The sequence below is a fragment of the Elephantulus edwardii genome, unplaced genomic scaffold (genome assembly GCF_000299155.1).
Source record: "Elephantulus edwardii isolate Elephantulus edwardi_28Jun2011 unplaced genomic scaffold, EleEdw1.0 scaffold00234, whole genome shotgun sequence".
In the NCBI taxonomy this organism is placed as follows: Eukaryota; Metazoa; Chordata; class Mammalia; order Macroscelidea; family Macroscelididae; genus Elephantulus; species Elephantulus edwardii.
The window spans coordinates 1263740-1284865 of NW_006399984.1; the positions used below are offsets into that span (position 1 = coordinate 1263740).

The window sequence follows — 21126 nt, forward strand, 5'->3', positions numbered from 1 at the left end:
CAACCTAAATTTAAAAAAAAATCTAAAAAAACAAAACAAAACAAACAAACAAAAAATTCCTGATGTGGAATTCAAAAGAACAATGATCACATGTTTTAGCTGTATGGAAAAAAAAATATGGACACAAGACCTGAGAGAGCAGCTGCATAGAGGTATCTGGATCTGCCCCCATTTCCTCAGTCTCAGATAGAAGGCTCTGCAGTCAGGGGTAACTAGTTTCCAGCCATGCTGAAGACTACAGAGGATAATAAGAGACTTAGGGAGAGACAGCCACACTCAGGAAAGATTCTCATCAGGCTACAGGAGACCTGAAAGGACAGCTGCATAGAGTTACCTAGGGCTACACTTATTCTCCCACTCCAGACAAAGAGTATAGCAGTCAGGGAAAAACTGGACCCAAGCCTTTCTGAGGATTGCCAATAATAATAATAAACTTTAGGAGAAACAGGCAGAACTCAGGTAAGATTCCCTCATAGCTGCACTACAAAGCAGAGAGAAGTTGATGGACTTTAGGAAAGGCAAACTTTCCCAATGAACAGGACCAAAAAGGACTACTGGTCAAGTGAGCTGCCCTCTTTCATAATGGGAACGATTTAAGTTTGCAACTTATCAATAGCATCAGACAGATCAAGACCTAGATAGAAAAGATAGAAACAGCCTATTACATACTAAAAAAACATCACATAATGTAAGAAAAAGCAGCACACAGCCTCAAATATTGTGAAAAGACAAAATAAGCCTTCTCCTTAAAAAGCAGAGCTTATTGTAGAACCATTGAATACCCCAGAGACAAGGAGGCAAGACACATATGTTGACATGAATTTATATGAACAGCTAGTGAAGAAGGAACAATGCTGAAAGAAACAGTAAAAGTCATAAAGTGTATACCCCAGAGACGGAGATGTTGAGTTTTATGAACAGTTACTGAAAAACACATAAATGATAGAAGAAAGGCTTGGAGCCATAAATAAAGTTAGGTTCCTGATACAGGAAGACAGAAGAAAGATATCAATGTAGAGGAACCTAAAGAGTTTGTGAAGAGATTGCAAAGATGGAAGAAATAATTGAAACTATAGATACCAGAATTTAAAATATCATCACAAGACTGAGAGGGTGCAGCCAGAACAAAAACAAGTACTGAGAATAACAGAAAGGCATGAAAGTTCAATTTAAATATCAAGATCTAAATGTCAGAAGTTTCCAATGTGTCAGAAGAAAAAAAAAGTCAGAACAGAAGATATGAAACAGAGTCAATGAGCAGGAAGATAAGAACTTCAGAGGAACATACAAGAAGAAAAAAAACAGAAGATGGAAGGAAAATGAAGAAAACATTAGAGCCATGTAGGATGACATCAAAAGAACCAACACACATATGATCAAAATTCCATAACATGAGGAGGTCAGGGAAATCACTGAGAAAATTGTAGAAGAGATAATAGAAGAAAACTTCTCAGGTATCACGAAGAGATAGGAAAACCACATTCAAGAATTTCAGTGAACCCAAAAAAGACTAGACTCTAAATGAAAAACATCAAGGCATATTATACTCAAATTCTTCAAAATCAAAGATAAGGACAGAATACAAAAAGCAGTGTGAGAATAACAAGAGTCACAAAGGAGAACCAATTATTAAGTTCTAATTTCTCAGCAGAAACCATGTGAGCAAGAAGACTACAAAATGGCATATACAAAAAGTTGAAAGAAAACAACTGCCAGCTGAGGATCCTGAACTTAGCACAGCTGTCCATCAAATATAAAGGAGAAATTAGAGAATTTGTAGAAAAGTAGGAACTTAAGGGATTTGTGATAACAAGATCAACTCTATAAGAAAGTCTAAGGGAAGTTCTTCACACAAAAACACCAAAGGGAAGTGGATAGACTATAGTAAACAGAAACAACAAACAAACAAAAAACAACAACACACACAGAGAGGAGAAGAAAATGGCAACAATAAAACCAGGCTTGTACATAATCAACTCTCCAGAGTACTGAGAAATAATAATGTCGGTCTAGAGAGTAAGGTGTGCCTTATTCAGGCCATGGTCCTCACAATTACTTGCTATGCATTAGAGAGCTGGATAATGATTAATGATGACAGAAGAAGAATTGATGCCTTTGGGTTGTGGTGCTGGAGATGAGTCTTGAATATACCATGGACCACCAAGAAAACAAACAGGTCTGTCTTGGAGAGTGTGAAACAAAATTTCTCCTTGGAGTCTAGGATTTTGAAACTTCATCTCACATACTTTGGGCATGAAGAGGAGGACTACTCCTTGGAGAAAGACATCATGCTCAGGAAGGTGGAGAACAGTGCAGGAGATGAAGACCCCTAATGTGATGGACTGATACAATAACTGGGGCAGTGAGGTAGGAGTGTCAGAATCAGTGAGATTGGCTTAGGACAGGCCAGGTTTCAGAGCTGTTGCATACAGTCACTATGAGTTGCAGATGACTTGATGGCACATAACAACCACATTAATGGTTAAAATACACCAATCAAGAGAAAAAAAGTAACATAATTAATTAAAGGCAAACCGCTTTAAAATGTTGCCTACAAGAGGCATATCTAAGAAATTAGGAAAAAGAATAAAAATCAAAATGTGAAAAAGTTACCAAGCAAATTACACCCACAAGTAAAAAGAGTGTCAATACTACTCTCTGATAAAATAGTTAAGAATGAAAATCACTATAAAAGTAAGGAACAATATTATCTAATGATTAAAGGCAGAGTAGATCATAAAGACATAACCTACGTCAATGTCTACACACCAAATGATAGACCAGCAAAATACATAAAACAAGAGTTAAAATATTTGAAGAGAGAAATATCACAAGAGTGTTAGGAGACTTTAACACAATACTCTTACCAATGAAGACTTTCACACACCGCTCTCATAAAAGAAACTTAATCAATATGCAGATCTAAATTATAAAATCAACCAACTCGATCTTGTGGATCTGCTCAGGCTACTGCACCCAACAAAAACTAAGTTCCTTTTCTTTTCAAGTGCATACGATATATTCTTCAGAATTGACATTAGGACACAAAGAAAGCCTGAACAAATTAAAAAAAAATTGAAATAATACAAATTATCTTGTTAGACTATAATTCCATAAAACTAGAAATTAATAACAAGTGGATGAAGGGGGAAAGCCACCCATGTAGAAGTCACCATTAGAATGCAACTTGAAGCTTCTCAGACTGGGTTTGAGAAAAATGTGTGGTCTTTCTTGAAGGTGAACTTTGAGGAAGATTCTTGTGGAAAATATCTTGGACTCCTGGGCTTCAAAAAAGTATTTTAAAAAGGAATAAAAAAAGTTCCTTGAAATAAATGAAAATTAAAATACAACATGCCAAAAGCAATAGGTAAATACATTAAAAAAGCAAAAAGAAACAGAGATAATGACCTAACTCAACACCTCCATAAAATAAAAAATGAACAGGCTGCTCCCGGAAGTGCAGCAGGCAAGCAGTGCGAGGGAGAGGGCGGGACGAGGCGTAGCTCCTGGGAGAGTTGGCTGGCCGGCAGCGCGGGCTGCGGCTGCCACGTTGGAGCGGAACGTGGAGGTGGCCCCGGGCCGGGGAGGAGGGGCAGCGGCCTGCGCTGGGCGAGTCGACGGGTGCCGTGATAACAGGAGAACTGGTCGCCGAGGGTCCCCGCCAGCAGGATGAAGCTCAAGGAAGTAGATCGCACTGCCATGCAGGCATGGAGCCCTGCCCAGAATCATCCTATTTACTTAGCTACAGGGACATCTGCTCAGCAGTTGGATGTCACATTTAGTACCAGTGTTTCCCTTGAGATATTTGAATTAGACCTTTCTGATCCGTCCTTGGATATGAAATCTTGTGCCACTTTCTCTTCTTCTCACAGGTACCACAAGTGGATTTGGGGACCTCATAGGATGGATTCAAAAGGAAATTCTTCTGGAGTTCTGATTGCAGGTGGTGAAAATGGAAATATTATTCTCTACGTTCCTTATAAAATTATAACTGGAGACAAGGACGTTTTGATTGCCCAAAATGACAAGCATACTGGCCCAGTAAGAGCTTTGGATGTGAACATTTTTCAGACTAATCTTGTAGCCTCTGGTGCTAATGAATCAGAAATCTGTATTTGGGATCTTAACAATTTCTCAACTCCAATGACACCAGGAGCCAAAACACAGCCTCCAGAAGATATCAGCTGTCTTGCATGGAACAGACAAGTTCAGCATATTTTAGCATCAGCAAATCCTAGCGGACGGGCCACTGTGTGGGATCTTAGGAAAAGAGAACCTGTCATAAAAGTCAGTGATCATAGTAACAGGATGCATTGCTCTGGATTGGCAAGGCATCCTGATGTTGCTACCCAGATGGTTCTGGCGTCTGAGGACGACAGGTTACCTGTGATCCAGATGAGGGATCTTCAGTTTGCCTTCTCTCCACTTCATGTCCTAGAAAACCATGCCAGGGGGATTTTGGCAGTTGCTTGGAGCATGGCAGATCCTGTCTTACTGCTGAGCTGTGGAAAAGATGCTAAAATCCTCTGCTCCCACCCAAACACAGGAGAGGTGTTATATGAACTTCCTACCAATACACAATGGTGCTCTGATATTCAGTGGTATCCTCGAAATCCTGCTGTCTTATCAGCAGCTTCCTTTGATGGGCGTATTAGTGTTTATTCTCTAATGGGAGGGAGCAGTGATGGTTTAAGGCAGAAGCAAGTTGACAAGCTTTCCTCATCTTTTGGGAACCTGGGTCCTTTAGGCACAGGACAACCTCTTCCTCAACTACAAATTCCACAGCAGACTGTACAGCATACTATAGTGCTGCCTCTGAAGAAGCCACCCAAGTGGATCCGAAGGCCTATTAGTGCTTCTTTTTCATTTGGAGGCAAACTGGTTACCTTTGAAAATATCAAACTACCTCAGCAGGGAGCAGAGCCACAGCAGCACCAGCACCATGTGTTCATTAGCCAAGTCATAACTTAAAAGGAATTCCTCAGTCGGTCTGACCAACTTCAGCAGATCGTGCAATCACAAGGCTTCGTCAATTATTGTCAGAAAAAAACTTGAAGCTTCTCAGACTGGGTTTGAGAAAAATGTGTGGTCTTTCTTGAAGGTGAACTTTGAGGAAGATTCTTGTGGAAAATATCTTGGACTCCTGGGCTTCAAAAAAGAAGATTTAGGAAAGAAGATTGCTTTGGCCTTGAACAAAATGGATGGTCCTGATGTGACTCTTAAAGACTCTGACCAAGTAGCACAGAGTGATGGGGAGGAGAGCCCTGCTGTTGAAGAGCAGCTCTTGGGAGAGAGAATTAAAGCGGAAAACCAAGAATCAGAATTTTTATCTTCAGCTAGAGGGACATTTAATATTTCTGTCAGTGGAGATATTGATGGTTTAATTACTCAGGCATTGCTGACGGGTAATTTTGAAAGTGCAGTTGACCTTTGTTTACATGATAACCATATGGCCGATGCCATCATATTGGCCATAGCAAGTGGACAAGAACTCTTGGCTCAAACCCAGAAAAAATACTTAGGAAAATCCCAAAGCAAAATTACCAGGCTGACCACTGCAGTGGTGAGGAAGAACTGGAAAGAGATTGTGGTGTCTTGTGACCTTAAAAATTGGAGGAAGGCCTTAGCTGCAAGTGTTGACTTATGCTAAACCAGATGAATTTTCCGCCCTTTGTGATCTCTTGGGAACCAGGCTTGAACTTGAAGGTGATAACCTATTGCAGACTTAAGCTTGTCTCTGCTATATTTGTGCAGGGAATGTAGAGAAACTAGTTGCATGTTGGATTAAAGCTCAAGAAGGAAGCAACCCCTTGTCTCTTCAGGATCTACTTGAAAAAGTTGTCATTCTACGAAAAGCTGTACAACTCACTCAAAACATGGACACTAATACTGTTGGGGTACTTTTGGCTGAGAAGATGAGTCAGTATGCCAATTTGTTAGCAGCTCAGGGCAGTATTGCTGCAGCCCTCGCCTTTCTACCTGAAAATACCAACCAGGAAAATACTGCACAGCTTTGTGACAGACTTTGTAGAGCACAAGGAGAACCTGTATCAAGACAGGAAACACCCAAAGTTCCTTACAAGGGCAGGCCTGGACCCACTGCTGGCCACGCACAGATGCCAAGAATTCCACCTCAACAATACTATCCTCATGGAGAAAATCCTCCACCTCCAGGTTTCGTAATGCATGGAAATGTTAATCCAAATACTGCCGCTCAACTGCCCACATCTCCAGGTCATATGCACAGCCAGTTACCACCTTATCCACAGCCACAGCCTTATCAACCAGCCCAGCAGTATTCATTCGGAACAGGGGTGTCTGCAATGTATCAACCTCAGCAGCCTGTTGCTCCTCCTGCTTCAAATGCTTACCCGAGCACCCCTTACATATCTTCTGCTTCTGCCTATCCTGGGCAGTCTCAGCTGTATGCAGCTCAACACCAGACTGCTCCACCTACCTCCAGCCCTGCTGCTTCTTTCCCTCCCCCTCCTTCCTCTGGAGCATCCTTCCAGCATGGCAGACCAGGAGCTCCTCCAACATCTTCAGCTTATGCACTGCCTCCTGGAACAACAGGTCCTCAGAATGGTTGGAATGATCCTCCAGCTTTGAACAGAATACCCCCCCCAAAAAAAAGATGCCTGAAAACTTTATGCCTCCTGTCCCCATCACATCTCCAATTATGAACCCTTTGGGTGATGCAGTCACAGGTGCTGCAGCAGCAACCTTCCTCTCCAGTACCACTGTCAAGCCAACCGCCATTCCCACAGCCACACCACCCAGGTGGCCAGCCCTTCCATGGCATACAGCAGCAACCCCTTGCTCAACCAGGCATGCCACCATTGTTTTCAAAGCCCATTATTGAAGGTGCCCCAGGGGCTCCTATTGGAAATACCATCCAGCATGTACAGTCTTTGCCAACAGAGAAAATTACCAAGAAACCCATTCCAGATGAACACCTCATTCTAAAGACCACGTTTGAGGATATTTTTTTTAATATATGTTTTTATTTTTATTATTTTTTGTGTGCGTGTACCGTCAAATCAGATCTGACTGGTACAGGAGGAGCTTGCCCCTCCTTCCCCGGCAGAGCATCTGGTGGATTCGAACTGTGCACCTCTGGGATTGTAGTTGCAGCTTCTTGCCACTAGGCCACCAGAGCTCCCCACGTTTGAGGATCTTATTCAGCGTTGCCTGTCTTCAGCCACCGATCCTCAAACCAAAAGGAAGCTGGATGATGCTAGCAAACGTTTGGAGTTTCTATATGATAAACTTAGGGAACAGACACTGTCACCAACAATCATCAGTGGTTTACACAACATTGCAAGGAGTATTGAAACTCGAAACTATCCAGAGGGATTGACCATCCACACCCACATAGTCAGCACCAGCAACTTCAGTGAGACCTCTGCTTTTATGCCAGTTCTCAAAGCTGTTCTCACCCAGGCAAATAAGCTAGGTGTCTAAAAGGACAGCTTCACTCCCTGCCAAGATTGCCATTTTCCAAAGAAACATGTTTTAAAAAATGCTAAGATGATATGGACCATGTATCAATCCTCATTAGGATGTTTCCCTAGCATCCAGTCAAGAGCATTTGTATCACTTCTGCCGTTACACTCACCTTACAACTGCCCATGAGCTGGGTACATTTTTGTTTGTTTTAATCTTCTGTTGTCCACAATGATTTTCCTATTCTGAAAATAGTATATTTCCTGGATTATACATAGTATGGCCTCTTAAAGTCTTCTGATAAGATGTAGTTTTTAAAAGCTCAGTATACTTTTTGGAAACAGCATCTGATTACAAGCTAAAACTAAATTTCTTTCATGTCCTCCATGTCAATCAGATTAAAGTGTGTGATCCTAAAAAAAAAAAAATAGTGAGATTTCTCTACAGCAACAAGAAAAATATGGAAAAGGAAATTAAGAAAGCAATGTCATTTACAATAGCCAATCACAAAAAGATACCTAAAAATAAATTTAAGTAGATACACAAAAGACCTTTATAAGGAAAACTACAAAAACACTACTGTGATAAACAATAAAAGACCTAACTCAATGGGAAAATGTTCCCTGCTCATGAATAGAAAGAAATAGTGAAAATGACAATCTCGCCAAAGGCAATCAATGAAATTCCAACATAGATACTAAATTTATTTTTCAAAGAGATAGAAAAAGCAGTTGTCAAGTTTATTTGGAAAGTAAAGAGACCTTGAATTAGTAAGCATGTCTGAAAAGCAAAATTTAAGTTGGAGGCATAGTACTCCCTGATCTCAAAACACAGCCATAATTATAAAAACATTGAGAATCCAGAAACTAACCCATCTACCCAAATTCAACTAGTATTTGACAATGAAATAAAACTTAAGAAGTGAAGAGATTGAGAAATTATGATGCAATCACACAATAGAATACCATGTAGCACTAAGGAGCAATGATTTTGTAAAATACTATGTAACTTGGAGAAGTCTAGAAAGCATTATCCTGGGTGAATTTGGTTTCATAAGGACAAATATTGTACATGACCATTTTTATAAAATTAGAAGGATAGCTACTAAAATATGCCTAAAAGTCCAAATGAGGAAAGGGCAAGGGACAGGGGGATAGAGCGAGGGGGGTGGGGAGTGCAAGGAGAAATCACGAGGATGACAGAGTTAGGTAGGTAGAGAGAGGGGATGAACAAATTAGAAAAGATCCAATGAACATCTGCAGAAGTAAGATTTATAAATCTGAAGCAAGATTCATACCTCACATCCTACACACACACACACACACACACAAACTCAAAGTGAATAGAATCTCTAATCTTTGACATAAATAGGCTTTCAAGCATAATCAAAACCCCACAGTCAGCAAAGAAGAAAATAAATGAATGGTATCTTCAAATATCAAATCTTTGTGTGCATAAAAAAAAATCCTTATCCAATAGAGTAAAAAAGAAGCTCACAAACTGGTAAAAACTAACTGGTAATGACTTATTAGTAATTGATAGTAAAGTACTAATTTATAAAATTTTATCATACCCCAACACCTCAATAAGGAAAAGAAAGCAACACAATCACAAAATGGACAGAAGATATGAATAGATGCTTCACCAAAGAAGAAAATCAAATGGCCATCAGATACATAGGGGGGGAAAAACCAAACACAACATCTAGCTCAAAATCACTAGCTATTTAAAAGATGCAAGTCCAAACAGCAGTAAGATACTCACTCTTCCCATCAACTATAGCAAAGTTCACAGGACTGCAAACAACAAATGCTGATGAGGATGCTAAGGTGTCAGAACTCTTATACACTGCTGGTGGGAATGTAGAATGGTACAATCATTATGGGAGACAGTCTGGCACTTCCTCAGATAGTTAAAAATAGAAATAACATTTGACCCAGCTATCCCAATACTGGGAATAAGCCCAAATAAACTTTACCCCTCTACACCTCTACCTCTCTACGTCTTTACCCTTACACCCCCCCCCTTTTTTTAAGGGCATATTTCTTTAATTGTTCCCCCACACACACACACACACACAGATGGAAAGAGTAAATTGAGCTTGGAACCAAACTTAACTTAAATCAGGTGTCCCTTAGCCCACCAATACCAATTTTTCCCCTTTTATTTTCTGTCATCTTTCCTCTTTTTTTTTTAAGGAAGTGAATGATCAACATTATTAAAGGCCACATAGATTGGAAGAAGTTACATTGTGATGGTGAAGACAGAAGCCATATTCATAAAGTTTCAAAAGAAAACCCTGAAAAACAATGAACTCATAAAACACATTACAACATAGATGACTCTGAAATTTATTATGTTGGGTGAAATATCTCAGTCACAATAGGATAAATACTGCATAAGACCACTGTTATAACAATAAGATGGCTGCAGGGGAGAGGAATGCAGGAAAAGAATAGATAATCAACATTTCACTGGAATAGATGAAGGGAAGGATAATATGAAAACAATGGATGATTAGATATTAGGTGTATGACAGTTAAGAGTAACAAACAAGACAAGCATTATAAAGTGAACTGGAAGAGAGGGGATGGAGGAAAATGTATACAAATAAATTCATGAAAACTGTTCTCTTTTTTAAACTTACACACACACAGAGAGAAAAGGGGAAAAAAGGAAAGTTCAAAATGTCTAGGGATACGAAGAGGTACAGAGTTTTTAGCTGTTCTGGGAAGAAGAAATCCATATCAACCATCAGTGTGTGACTGTTACACACATTTGGATCTTAGGAAATATAAGTCCAGGTGGATAAATACATACTTTAGAGTTGCAGGAGTAGTAAGGCTCTCAACCACCCTCCAACTCTGTCCCTTCAGTATGAGAAATTAATGATACATAATGAAAAGATTAGGTATTTCCTTTTTTCCTTATATGAATATCCACCCAAGAGCATTTAAAAATATGTAAAAAAATCCTCACCATTCCCAATATCATAATAAACACATAAAAGTTTGGAATTACTAATTATTTCATTTCACTTATATCCACAATCAACACCCATGGTATAATCAGTTAAGAAATCAATGATGTGGTGAGAAAAGAACTCTTATACATTGTTGGTGAGATGGTAAAATGGTACAACAATTTCTGGATAGCAGTTTGGCTCTTCCTCAAAAAGCTGAACACACAAATTCCATATACCCAGCTATTCCACTACTTGGAATATACCTTGAGAATATGAGAACTGAGGCATAAACTGAGATTTATACACCAATGTTCATAGCAGCATTATTCACCCTTGCAAGAACATAGAAACAGCCCAAATGCCCAACCAAAAATGAATGGATTGAGAAATGATGGTACGTTCACACAATGGAAGGCTATGCATCACGCAGGTGCAATAATGTTGTAAATTATTACCAAACTTGGGAAGAACAGGAAAGTATTATGCTGAGTGAACTAACTCAGTCCCGCAAGGATTCATATTGTATAAAACCATTATTGTAGAATGAGTATAAGGATCCAGGAGGGATGGGAGAGGCTCGAAGCAGAGGGATGCGGATGTGCAGGGGGAAGGGGGAATTCATCATTAAGTTGTGCAATTTGATGGGTGGGGGGTGAGGATATGGAAAGAATTTGTTCAAATTTGTATTCTAATTTTGTAAATAAACTAGTCTGTGGGGTGGGGGGGGAAGACGTGTAACATTGGGGGAAATCTATCAAAGACCTCTCCAAATTGCTAAAGAGTAATGATATTAGTTTCAAAACTAAATTGTGCCTCATCCAAGCAGTTATCTGTTCGATTAATTCTATGCATCTGAAAAGATGATAGAAGAAGAAAGATGTCTTTGAGTTGTTGTATTGGAGAAGAGTATAGAATATTCTACAGATTTCCAAAAGAACAAACAGTTCTGTCTTGGAGAAAATGTGACCAGGGTACTTCTTAGAGGCAAGTCTGATGTAACTTTGTGTCACATACTTTGGGCATGTTGCCAGGATGGCCCAGCCAATGGAAAAGCCGTTAAGGTGGAAGTTTAGGCAGAGGAAGTCCTTTAGCAAGATGGATTGACACAGTGATTCTAACAATGTACTTGAACATATCTGAGATTATGAAAATGCTACACAGATAGGACAAAGTTCATGTCTGTTGTTCATAGTGTCACTATCAGTCACAGTCAATTTGATGGCAAAAACGTAACAGCAACAATCATTTATTTATAAGGATGTATCATGCTTGGAAGGGTGAAGGGCAGGCACAGGAGGGGAAGACCCTCTGGGAGATGGATTGATTTGGTGACTGGGGCAATCGGGATGAGTGTGTCGGAGACAGTGAGATTGGCAGAGGACAGAGCAGAGTTTAGAGTTGTTGTACATAGGGTTGCTATGTGTTGCAAGCGACTCGACAGCACATAACAACAACAACCAAAAGACTACAAATAGAAACTCTGAGTTCACTTCCACTTCTATGCCTGCCTTATGATTCCACAAAGCTCAGAATGTATGCAGCCAAATTCTGACTCAAAATTAAAAAGAAAATGAACACTATGTTTCCAGGTACAAATAGCTCTTTATGAAAATAAAAGCGATCCATGTGTTGCTTTCTAGCGAGTTCTTTTTGGCAACATTACCGACACTGTGCTGTTCCTTGGAGAAACCTGTATAACAGATACAGAAGGAACATCACTTTCTCCTAGGAAATTATCTTACTGTGGCAGCACCATACTGCAAATGAAAGAGAAGAAGCAATAAGTCACAAGAAGTCAGTCGTGGAACAGAAGTTCAGGGCAAAGAACTTTTCCTCAGAACTGTCTGAGATAGAAACCCTTCCCTAAAACTTTACCTGGAAAACAGTACCTGGAATTTGGACTTAGAGACTCCTAAACTCAGTAGAGACGGCACAGCATGAGAGACCACAAGTACAGTGAGGCGTTAGACGTCACAAAAGTGAACTGTGATATTATCAAGGTCTGGATAGAGGGAAAGAGGTGTTGAATGGGATAGACATGAGTGGAAGGGGTTGCTGGTGGAGAAGAGAAAGGGATGGATCAAGACGTATGTGCCAAAGAGCAAGGAAACAACAATTTATTGGTTACTTCTATAACTGGAATATGTTTTGCATCTGTCCTTTCTGTAAAATGCTTGTCTGTCAGATACTGTTCTAAAGCTGAGCATTCAAATTAAGACAGACTAGGAAGAAGAAACGGCCCTCTGAAATAACAGGCCTTTGAAAATCCTATGTACAACAGAGCAGATATGGCAACTAAGGCTGAGCCCTCAAACACGGAAACACAAAAGAGGAGAAACAGTTGTAAGAAAGCACAGTAATTGGAACACAGAATATGAGAAGCATGGATGAAGGAAAATTGGACATTGCTAAGAAAGAAATTAAATGCATAATAATTGGTAAAATGAGATGGACTGGCATGGGACATTTTGAATCAGACAATCATATAATCTACTATGCTGGAGATGAAAATGTGAGGGAAAATAGTGTTGTTTTTATTGTTAAAAAAAGTAATTTCTTGAAATAATTCAAGATCAGTCATGAAATACAAGTTTGTTGAGTGAAAGGATAATATCCATATACGTACAAGGAATTCCAGTAAATACCACCAAATAAATGCACCAACATCCAGAATCAAAGAGGAGGAAATAGAAGATTTCTGCGAATATTTGCAGTGAGAAACTGATTGAACATGCAACCGAAATGCACTTATAATAACGGGTGACTGGAATGCAAAAGTTGGGAACAGGAAAGTAGTCAGAAAATGCACCATGAAAATGCTTCATGGTTAAATCTGTCTTGGAGAAAGTGCAGTCTTTCTAGGAAACAAGGATAGTGAAACTTTGTCTCACATACTTTGAGCATTTTATCTAGGAGGACTAGTCTTTGGGAAAAGACATTATGCTAGGAAGCATTTAGGGTCAGCAAAAGAGAGGATTACCCTCAGCAGAACGGATTGACACAATGGATGTAATAATGGGCTCAAGCATGGCAGAGGCTTGGCACAGGATAGAACAAGGAATCTATCATTCATAGATTGTCTATAAGTCATAGCTCAATTAACAACTAACAACAGTGATAACAACATACTTCAAATCAACAGAAAATTAAGCAGAATTAGGAACAAGGATTTGAAATGTCTAATGGCCTAAAGGGTAAGGAGCTGTGCTGCCAACCAGAAGGCACGCTGTTTTAATCCACCAGCCATTGTACAGGAGAAAGATGGACAATTTCCTCCCATGTGATTAAACTGTGTCTGAAAACCTGCTGGAGAGTCAGCTATGGGTCCATTCCCACACAAAAGTGCCCAACAGCGAAAGTACCAAAGAACATCAGTGCATGTTTAAGGGAGTTCTGGTGGTTTGCTATAAAGGAGTTGTGCTGCCAGTCCAAAGACAGACATTTTGAATCCACCCACTGCTCTACAGGAGAAAGATGGGCTATCTTCTGTGCAATATACAGTCTTCAAAAATTTACTGGAGGGTCAGCTATAAATTGATTCCAACTTAAGGTCACATAATAACAACGCGTATTTATGGGAGCCCTGATGGCTTACTCTGTGAGGGTGGCACTACTAACACAAAGGTGGTGTTTTCTGGCCATTCAAATCAACAAGCTCTCATGGAGAAAGATGTGTACTCACTTCTCAAGTGATTTAGGCCCTCTTTAAAACTCTAATTCTAACTCTACAGCAATGAGTTTAAGTTTTGAATGCATATATTTTAAAGTATGCTGCTTCCTGTGAAAAAAACAAAACACAAAACAAAAAATAAAAACCACACACCAGTTTGAAATACTGCAATATAACTTTTCTCCTATTGGATGTTTAGATTCTTAACCAACCCTTATTCTACTATGAGTCAAAACTGACTCAAGGGTACCTAATAGTAACAAAAAGCAAATTTGCAGTTCTTAAAGATGTGTGAGGACTAGGTACCCTTGTTCTTCTTTATCTAGTAGGTGGATATGATGCAATCTGCTAGGAACACCACAGACTGCTTTACCGTGTCTCATTATTATTGTTGTATTGTTCTTGTTGCCTGCAGAACTACTCTCTCTTCGATATGAAACCATCCCCATCTTCGATGATTACTTTGAACAATTCTCTGCACTGGCAGCAGGATTTTGAAGACACTTGTGTCTATGAGTGTCTAGATGGCAAAGACTGCCAGAGTTACTTCTGCTGCTATGAAGAATGCAAATCAGGATCCTGGAGAAAAGGACATATTCACATAGACATCTCAGAGCTGGACTCATATTCCCGGGTCTTTTTCCCTACATCATTTTTGCTCTTTAATCTGGTCTATTGGGTCGGATACCTGTATCTCTAAATACCTCTTATGGCAGTGAGTTCACTTTTTACTGTTCTCTACTTTCCCTCATCTCCAGAACATAATGGCCCTTCTGAAGTAAAATGAACAACACTGCTCAGTTACCATTGAACACCACAGGAAGTATCTAGTATATATTTTTAGTATGTATTACACACACCTACATTCGCACACTGAGCTTTGAAGTGGTACCTACTCTTGTTAATCTCTTACTGATTCTGCAGTTTTGTGTTATTTAGAAACAGATTTTGGTATTGAAAACAACTTAATTCTTGCAAAGAAATATGTATAAGTAGACAAACATCCAAAAACGTCTTTTAATTTCCTTTCTCCTGTATGCCTTTTCTCCTTTGTCCTTACCAGGTGCCCCCAGGTCGGTACCGCAGGTAGGTACCTGATCACTACTGGCCCTCTCAGGAGGTCTCAACAACATGCTTGCCAATATCTAGAGCTCAGTAGGGATTCAACAGTGGGTTTTGACCTTGGTTCCATCTCTCTATAACCTCTTTTGTTTGCATCACTACAGTTAGACTTAAGGTTTAAGAAGAGTTTCCATTCAAGACATTGAATCCAAAAGTTTCCATTTAAGGAAAAAAATATAATGTTCAAAATTCTCATTTTGCTTTGAACATTAGTAGGTTATTATTTTCTTTCTGAACAGGATTCAGGTCTTTTGTTCATAGGGTCGCTATGAGTCATGCTCGACTTGATGGCACTTAACAACAACATTTTCTTTCAAACTGCTAAGAGTCAACATTACTTGAATTTCATGTTGTTGGGTTAGTTCAACTTAAGTTCAACATTACACCTTAAAACGTGTACTCTTCTGGACCAAGTCTCAGCTCCAGAATATGTGCCTACCTAGTTAATGTTACACTATTGTAGGTTCTATAATTTTATTCGCATTGCAAAGAAATGTATTCCTTAATCAAAATACTCAGTCTTCAGAACACACCCCAGAATGTGTAAAAATAAGTTGGATTTTCTGAATTCTTGATGAATATTAATTACCAAGTAAAATTAACTTTAGATGCAAAAAATGGGTAATTACTATCATCAATTATATGTTTTGATGACAAAAATTATTTTATACTTTTAAATATTTACACAGTAATATCCCAAAAAAGAAAAATTACACACAATTAATACTTTGTATTTTCATAGCAGAAAAGCAACTTCTTTATATTACTTCTTCATTATAATTGAATGAAAATATACATACACTTCTTAAGAGACTTTTGAAGTTTCCCACTATTAATAGAAAAAAAATAGTAAATTAAACTAACTGGTTGATAGACACTTGGCCAGTAATAATTAAATCTATGCTTTCAATTTCTATTTTGGTACAAGAATGTCTATGTTTTCTTCTCTTTGTCACATAAAATTAAATTAATTTGATTGGAAATAATTTTTATTATAATTTTCAATTGTACATAGCATTATTAGTCAGTAAATAACAAGATGCTATGCAGAGAAATTATAGAAAAATGCTAATTCCAAAACACACCAGACCAGATAGGGCTGAGAGTGAAGAAGACCAGAAAAATTGAAAGTATACAGATTTGTTGTTCATTGTTGTGTTACTATATACCATTGAGTCAAAAGCAACTCGCAACTGACCCTTCACCAGATCAGTTATGACATAAGTTATATCATAAGTTATGACAAAACTGACCTTACAGCAAGTTAGAAGCTATAAATAACAAGGGAGGAAATTGCCCATATTTTGCTTTGGAACAGTTGGTGGGTTTTAGCTTATTAAAGTATTGAAAGCAAAAATATAGGCCCAGGATCAACCCATTTATTCAAGAACTAGGTCCATAGAATGTGAAACATTAAAACTCTTTGTTCTTCCTTCTGCCAACTCCTTTCCTGTTTATAGTCGTTCCATAGGCCACTTGTCAGTTGGATTCTATTTAACAATACCAATATAAAAATAATAACAATAAATATTTAATCAGTAGCAGTTTGAAAATCTTGCCTTCAGTGAAATTTCTGCTTTACTGGAGAATGCTATGTTCTGTATACCAGTTATGTCTTTTACTGTATGCATGACTCAGAGAAAGTGGTCTGTGGGGAAGAAGGCACAGACATTTCATTTGCAGAACATTTAAGGGGAATCTTCATAAAATATAACTTCCAACTACAAATATATAATTTATAATAATTTATAATTTATAACAAGGTGAAAAATTTCAATCTTTAATGTGACTTTAATGTAATTTTGGAAAATGTAAATTTTTCTGTGGAATTCTTCTTGGAAGGAAAATAGCCTAACAGCATTATTATAACACAGATTTAGCCCAGTTTTACCTTACAAGCAATTTTACTGATGCTTGTTGTTTCAAAGCCTCTCAATGTTAGACATTGTTATTGCTGATACATTTTATTAAATTGTATGTGTAGAATGTACATACCGGTACTCTGTTTCCAAAATCCAAAGTGCTCTTATCCAATAGTTATCAGTCATTTGTCTGATCAAACTGCAGTAGTTCATATTTCATCTTATATGAAGGGAATCTTCATCTCAAGAGAGGTTAATGGATATTATAGAGAAAATATAGATTAACTGTTGCATGTATAGTAATCTATCCTCTATCAAAAAGAACTAGAAGGTCACACAGAGATCCTTAACCATGTTATCATTTGAGCATATTTGAGTCAAACACCCCATGCATTGCCTGGGGAGGGCTTGTGCTGAGGAAAGATACACAGATAAGCTGCTCATTCACATATGTACTTCCTTTGGTTGAAAGAAGATGAAAATCCTGCAGCACGTTGAGGTAAACGTAGTACTCTACGCTTACTAAGAATATGTGTGGAAAACACAGGTGTAAGACTCATCTAGATAGACTCTATGTCCAGTCAGGTTTCTGCCTTCATTTTCTTTGTATACATAATTGGGGAATATTGTTAAAGATGGTTTTAAAGCTATAGGGACATTGTGTGAGTAATCTACATTTCAAAGGTGCTTGCTATGTTCATCACTTTAAGAAACATTTCAAATCAAGAAGATGATGACTTAGTATTTTAACAACTAAAAAAAATATCACATCTGTTGAGTGGAAACTGCATAATAGGTGACTCTCCAGCAGGTTTTCAGAGATTATAAACAGCATAGAAAGAAATTGCCCATCTTTCTCTCAAGAAGCTGTGGGTGGATTTAAAATACCAGAGAGGTGGCACCATTAGGCTAGATATCAGCAATCACATAGAACTCTCTATGGAATATACCACTTAACTTCTAGTTTTTAACAAGGATTCTAAATGTGTAACTACTATGGATCAATCATATTTAAACCCATGATTGCTACTCTCTTACAAAGCTGTGAGCAAAAAGAATTACAAGTATTTAATATTAATTAATTAAATTACAACAGAATGCCTCTCCAGAGTCTGAAAAGATTCCCTGGTCCCAGAAAGAGATGGATAATGACTATGGAATATACTAGTCCTCATCAATACTGATCCAACTTTATCCATCATCTATCTTTATAAATAGAAAATTAAAACCTCAAATAATACACATCTTGTAGGATTTCCCACTTCACTATAGCTTATAAGATATAAAAATCAGCTAAGGTTCACTCCAGGCTTTAGAAAAACTTTATAAATAGTTAGAAAAAGTAATCTGGATCTTAATACATTAAGATATCTCATCCTCCATTTTATATCCAAACTATATATATTCATCAGTTAAGAAAGACTTGGTTAGCATAGTAAAATATTTTCAGGCTTCATATCAACAATTAGGGACAAATTACAAGTCAGTAAGCTATAGCTAGCCTTCCATACAGATGGCATCTCAACATCAGGAAAACAAAAATTCTCACCATTTCATCAGCATGTTGACAGATGAAGAAATATTGAAGTTATCAATAATCTCATTAAATTGATCCACAATCAATACTCCACAGAAGTAGCAGTCAAGAAACTAAGAGATGTGTAGCATTGGATAAATATGTTGTCAATGACCTCTTTTAAAGTTCCAAAAAGCAACCATGCTATGTGAAACCTCAAAGAGAAGCTGCATAGAGGTACCTGGCCCCCTCCAGCCATGCTGCACACCAGAACCAAGAAGGACAATTACAAACCTTACAAGGGGTGAAGATTTCCACAAGGCTATTGAAGACCTGAAAAGGTGGCTGCATAAAGATAACTGCCCCTGCCTCCCACTAGCTTCAGATAAAAAGAGTGCAGCCATCAGGAGGAAACTGGTTTGGGGCCACACTGTGGACCATCAAGGACAATTACAAATAATAGAAGGAATAAACAACACTCAGGCAAGATTCTCAAAAGGTTACAGGTGACTACTAGACAGAATTTAAAGAACTTTAGGAAAGGCATCTTTCCCACTACACATGATGAGGAAAGTCTTCTGGTAAACAAGTTGCTTTCACCCATAAAGAGAAGACTTTAAGTTCGCAACTAATGCATAACATCACAAAGAATTATCAACAACCTACACAAGCATTGCTGTTAGGGACCTCTCTAAAGTACTCAAGAGCAACGGTGTCTCTTTGGAGATGAAGGTGCGCCTGATACAGGCCATGGTCTTTGCAATCACTTGTTATGCATCAGAGAGCTGGACAATGACTAGGGAGGACAGAAGGAGAATTGACGCCTTTGAGCTGTGGTGCTGGAGAAGAGTATTGAATGTACCATGGACTGCCAAGAAAACAAACAGATTCATCCTAGAGAGGGTTAAACCAGGCTACTCCTTGGAAGCAAAGATTCTGGGGCTTTGTCTGACATACTTTGGACATGTTACAAGGAGAGACAGGTCTTTAGAGAGGGACATCATGCTGGGTAGAGTAGAGGGACAGAGCAGGAGGGAGGGGAAGACCCTCTATGAAGTGGATTGATTCAGTGACTGGGGTAATCGGGATGCGTGTGTCAGAGGCAATGCGATTGGCACAGGTTAGAGCAGGGTTTAGGGCTGTTGTACATAGGGTCGCTATGAGTCACAAACGACTCAACGGCACATAACAAAAACAAAAACAACACAGGCACAATAGAAATGGTCTACCACATACCAAAAAGAAGTTCACATAATGCCAAGAAAGCAGCAAGCACCTTCGAACATTGTGAAAAAGCAAAACAAGTCCTCTCCTTGAAAAGAAAAGAAAAAAAGAAAAAAAAAACCTGTTGCAGACCAGATTAATATCCAAGAGGGAAGGAAGCAAGAGAAATATATTGACATGGAGTCTTACTAACAGCTACAGAAGAAGGTACAAATTATGAGTGAATGGAAGCATTAAATAAAATTAATACTTCAGAGACAGGGAACCAGAAGAAATATATCAAGTGCTGTTATATTAAAAGCTATGGAAGGGGGCGGGGGAAGGTATGGAAGAAGGTCCAAATCATGGCAAATAGAATGGAAACAGTAAATAAAGTGAATATTCCAGAGACTGGGAGACAGAAGAAATATATCAACACAGAGGAATATAAACAGTTACAGGAGATATTGCAAAAAGTGGAAGAGAGAATGGAAACTAAATAAAGAGGTGGTTGTTGTTGTTATGTGCCATCAATTCACTCATAGTGACCCTATATTCAATAGTCCTAAACCTTGCTCTATCTTGCACCAAACTTACCGTCCCTGACACACCTACCCCCATTACCCAAGTCACTGAGTCAATCCATTTATTGAGTGTCTTCCTTTCTTGCACTTTCCCTCCACCCTCCCAAGCATGATGTCACTCTCCAAGAACAGGTTGCACCTTGCAACTTGTCCAAAGTATGTCAGACGAAACCTCAGAATCCTTGCCTCTAAGGAGCAGCGTGGTGTCACCCTCTCTAAGATGAATCTGTCTGTTCTCCCAGCAGTCTATGGTATATTCAATACTCTTTTTCAGCACCACATCTCAAAAGCAACAATTCTCCTTCCACCATCCCTTAGCATTATCCAGCTTTCTGATCTATAGCAAGTAATTGTGAAGACTATTGCCTGAATCAGGCAGACCTTAGTCTCCAGAGTGACATTGTTGCTTTTCAGTACTTTGGAGAGGTCTCTGACAGCAGTATTTCCAAATGCAATTCATCTTTTCATTTCCTGGCTGCTGGTACCAAGAGTATTGATTGTGGAGTCAAGCAAACTAAATCTATTAACAATCTCAGTCTCTTCACCATCTATCATTATGCTGCCATTGGCTCAGTGGCGTGAAACTGTTTTCTTTATGTTGGGCATCGATCCATATTGAAGGCTGCATTCTTTGACCTTCTATAGCAAGCACTTCAGATCCTCCTTAGTTTAAGTTCAGTAAGTAGGGTTGTGTCATCTACATTTGTCTTCATAGAGCCAAGCCTCTCGGATAATCTGGAAGGATATCAAGAATATCA

The 21126-nt window shown here is 38.6% G+C and overlaps 1 protein-coding gene and 1 pseudogene across 1 annotated transcript in view; both read left to right on the forward strand.

Annotated features, from left to right (window-relative positions):
• Nucleotides 1–14781, forward strand: part of GABRG3 (gamma-aminobutyric acid (GABA) A receptor, gamma 3) — a 379738-nt gene extending 364957 nt beyond the window's left edge. Inside the window, exon 10 of the mRNA XM_006898587.1 lies at nt 14497–14781. Coding sequence (XP_006898649.1) covers nt 14497–14781 — 285 coding nt within the window. The remainder of the gene's footprint in view (nt 1–14496) is intronic.
• Nucleotides 1441–7464, forward strand: LOC102848895 (annotated as a pseudogene).
• Nucleotides 14782–21126: the final 6345 nt, after the last annotated feature.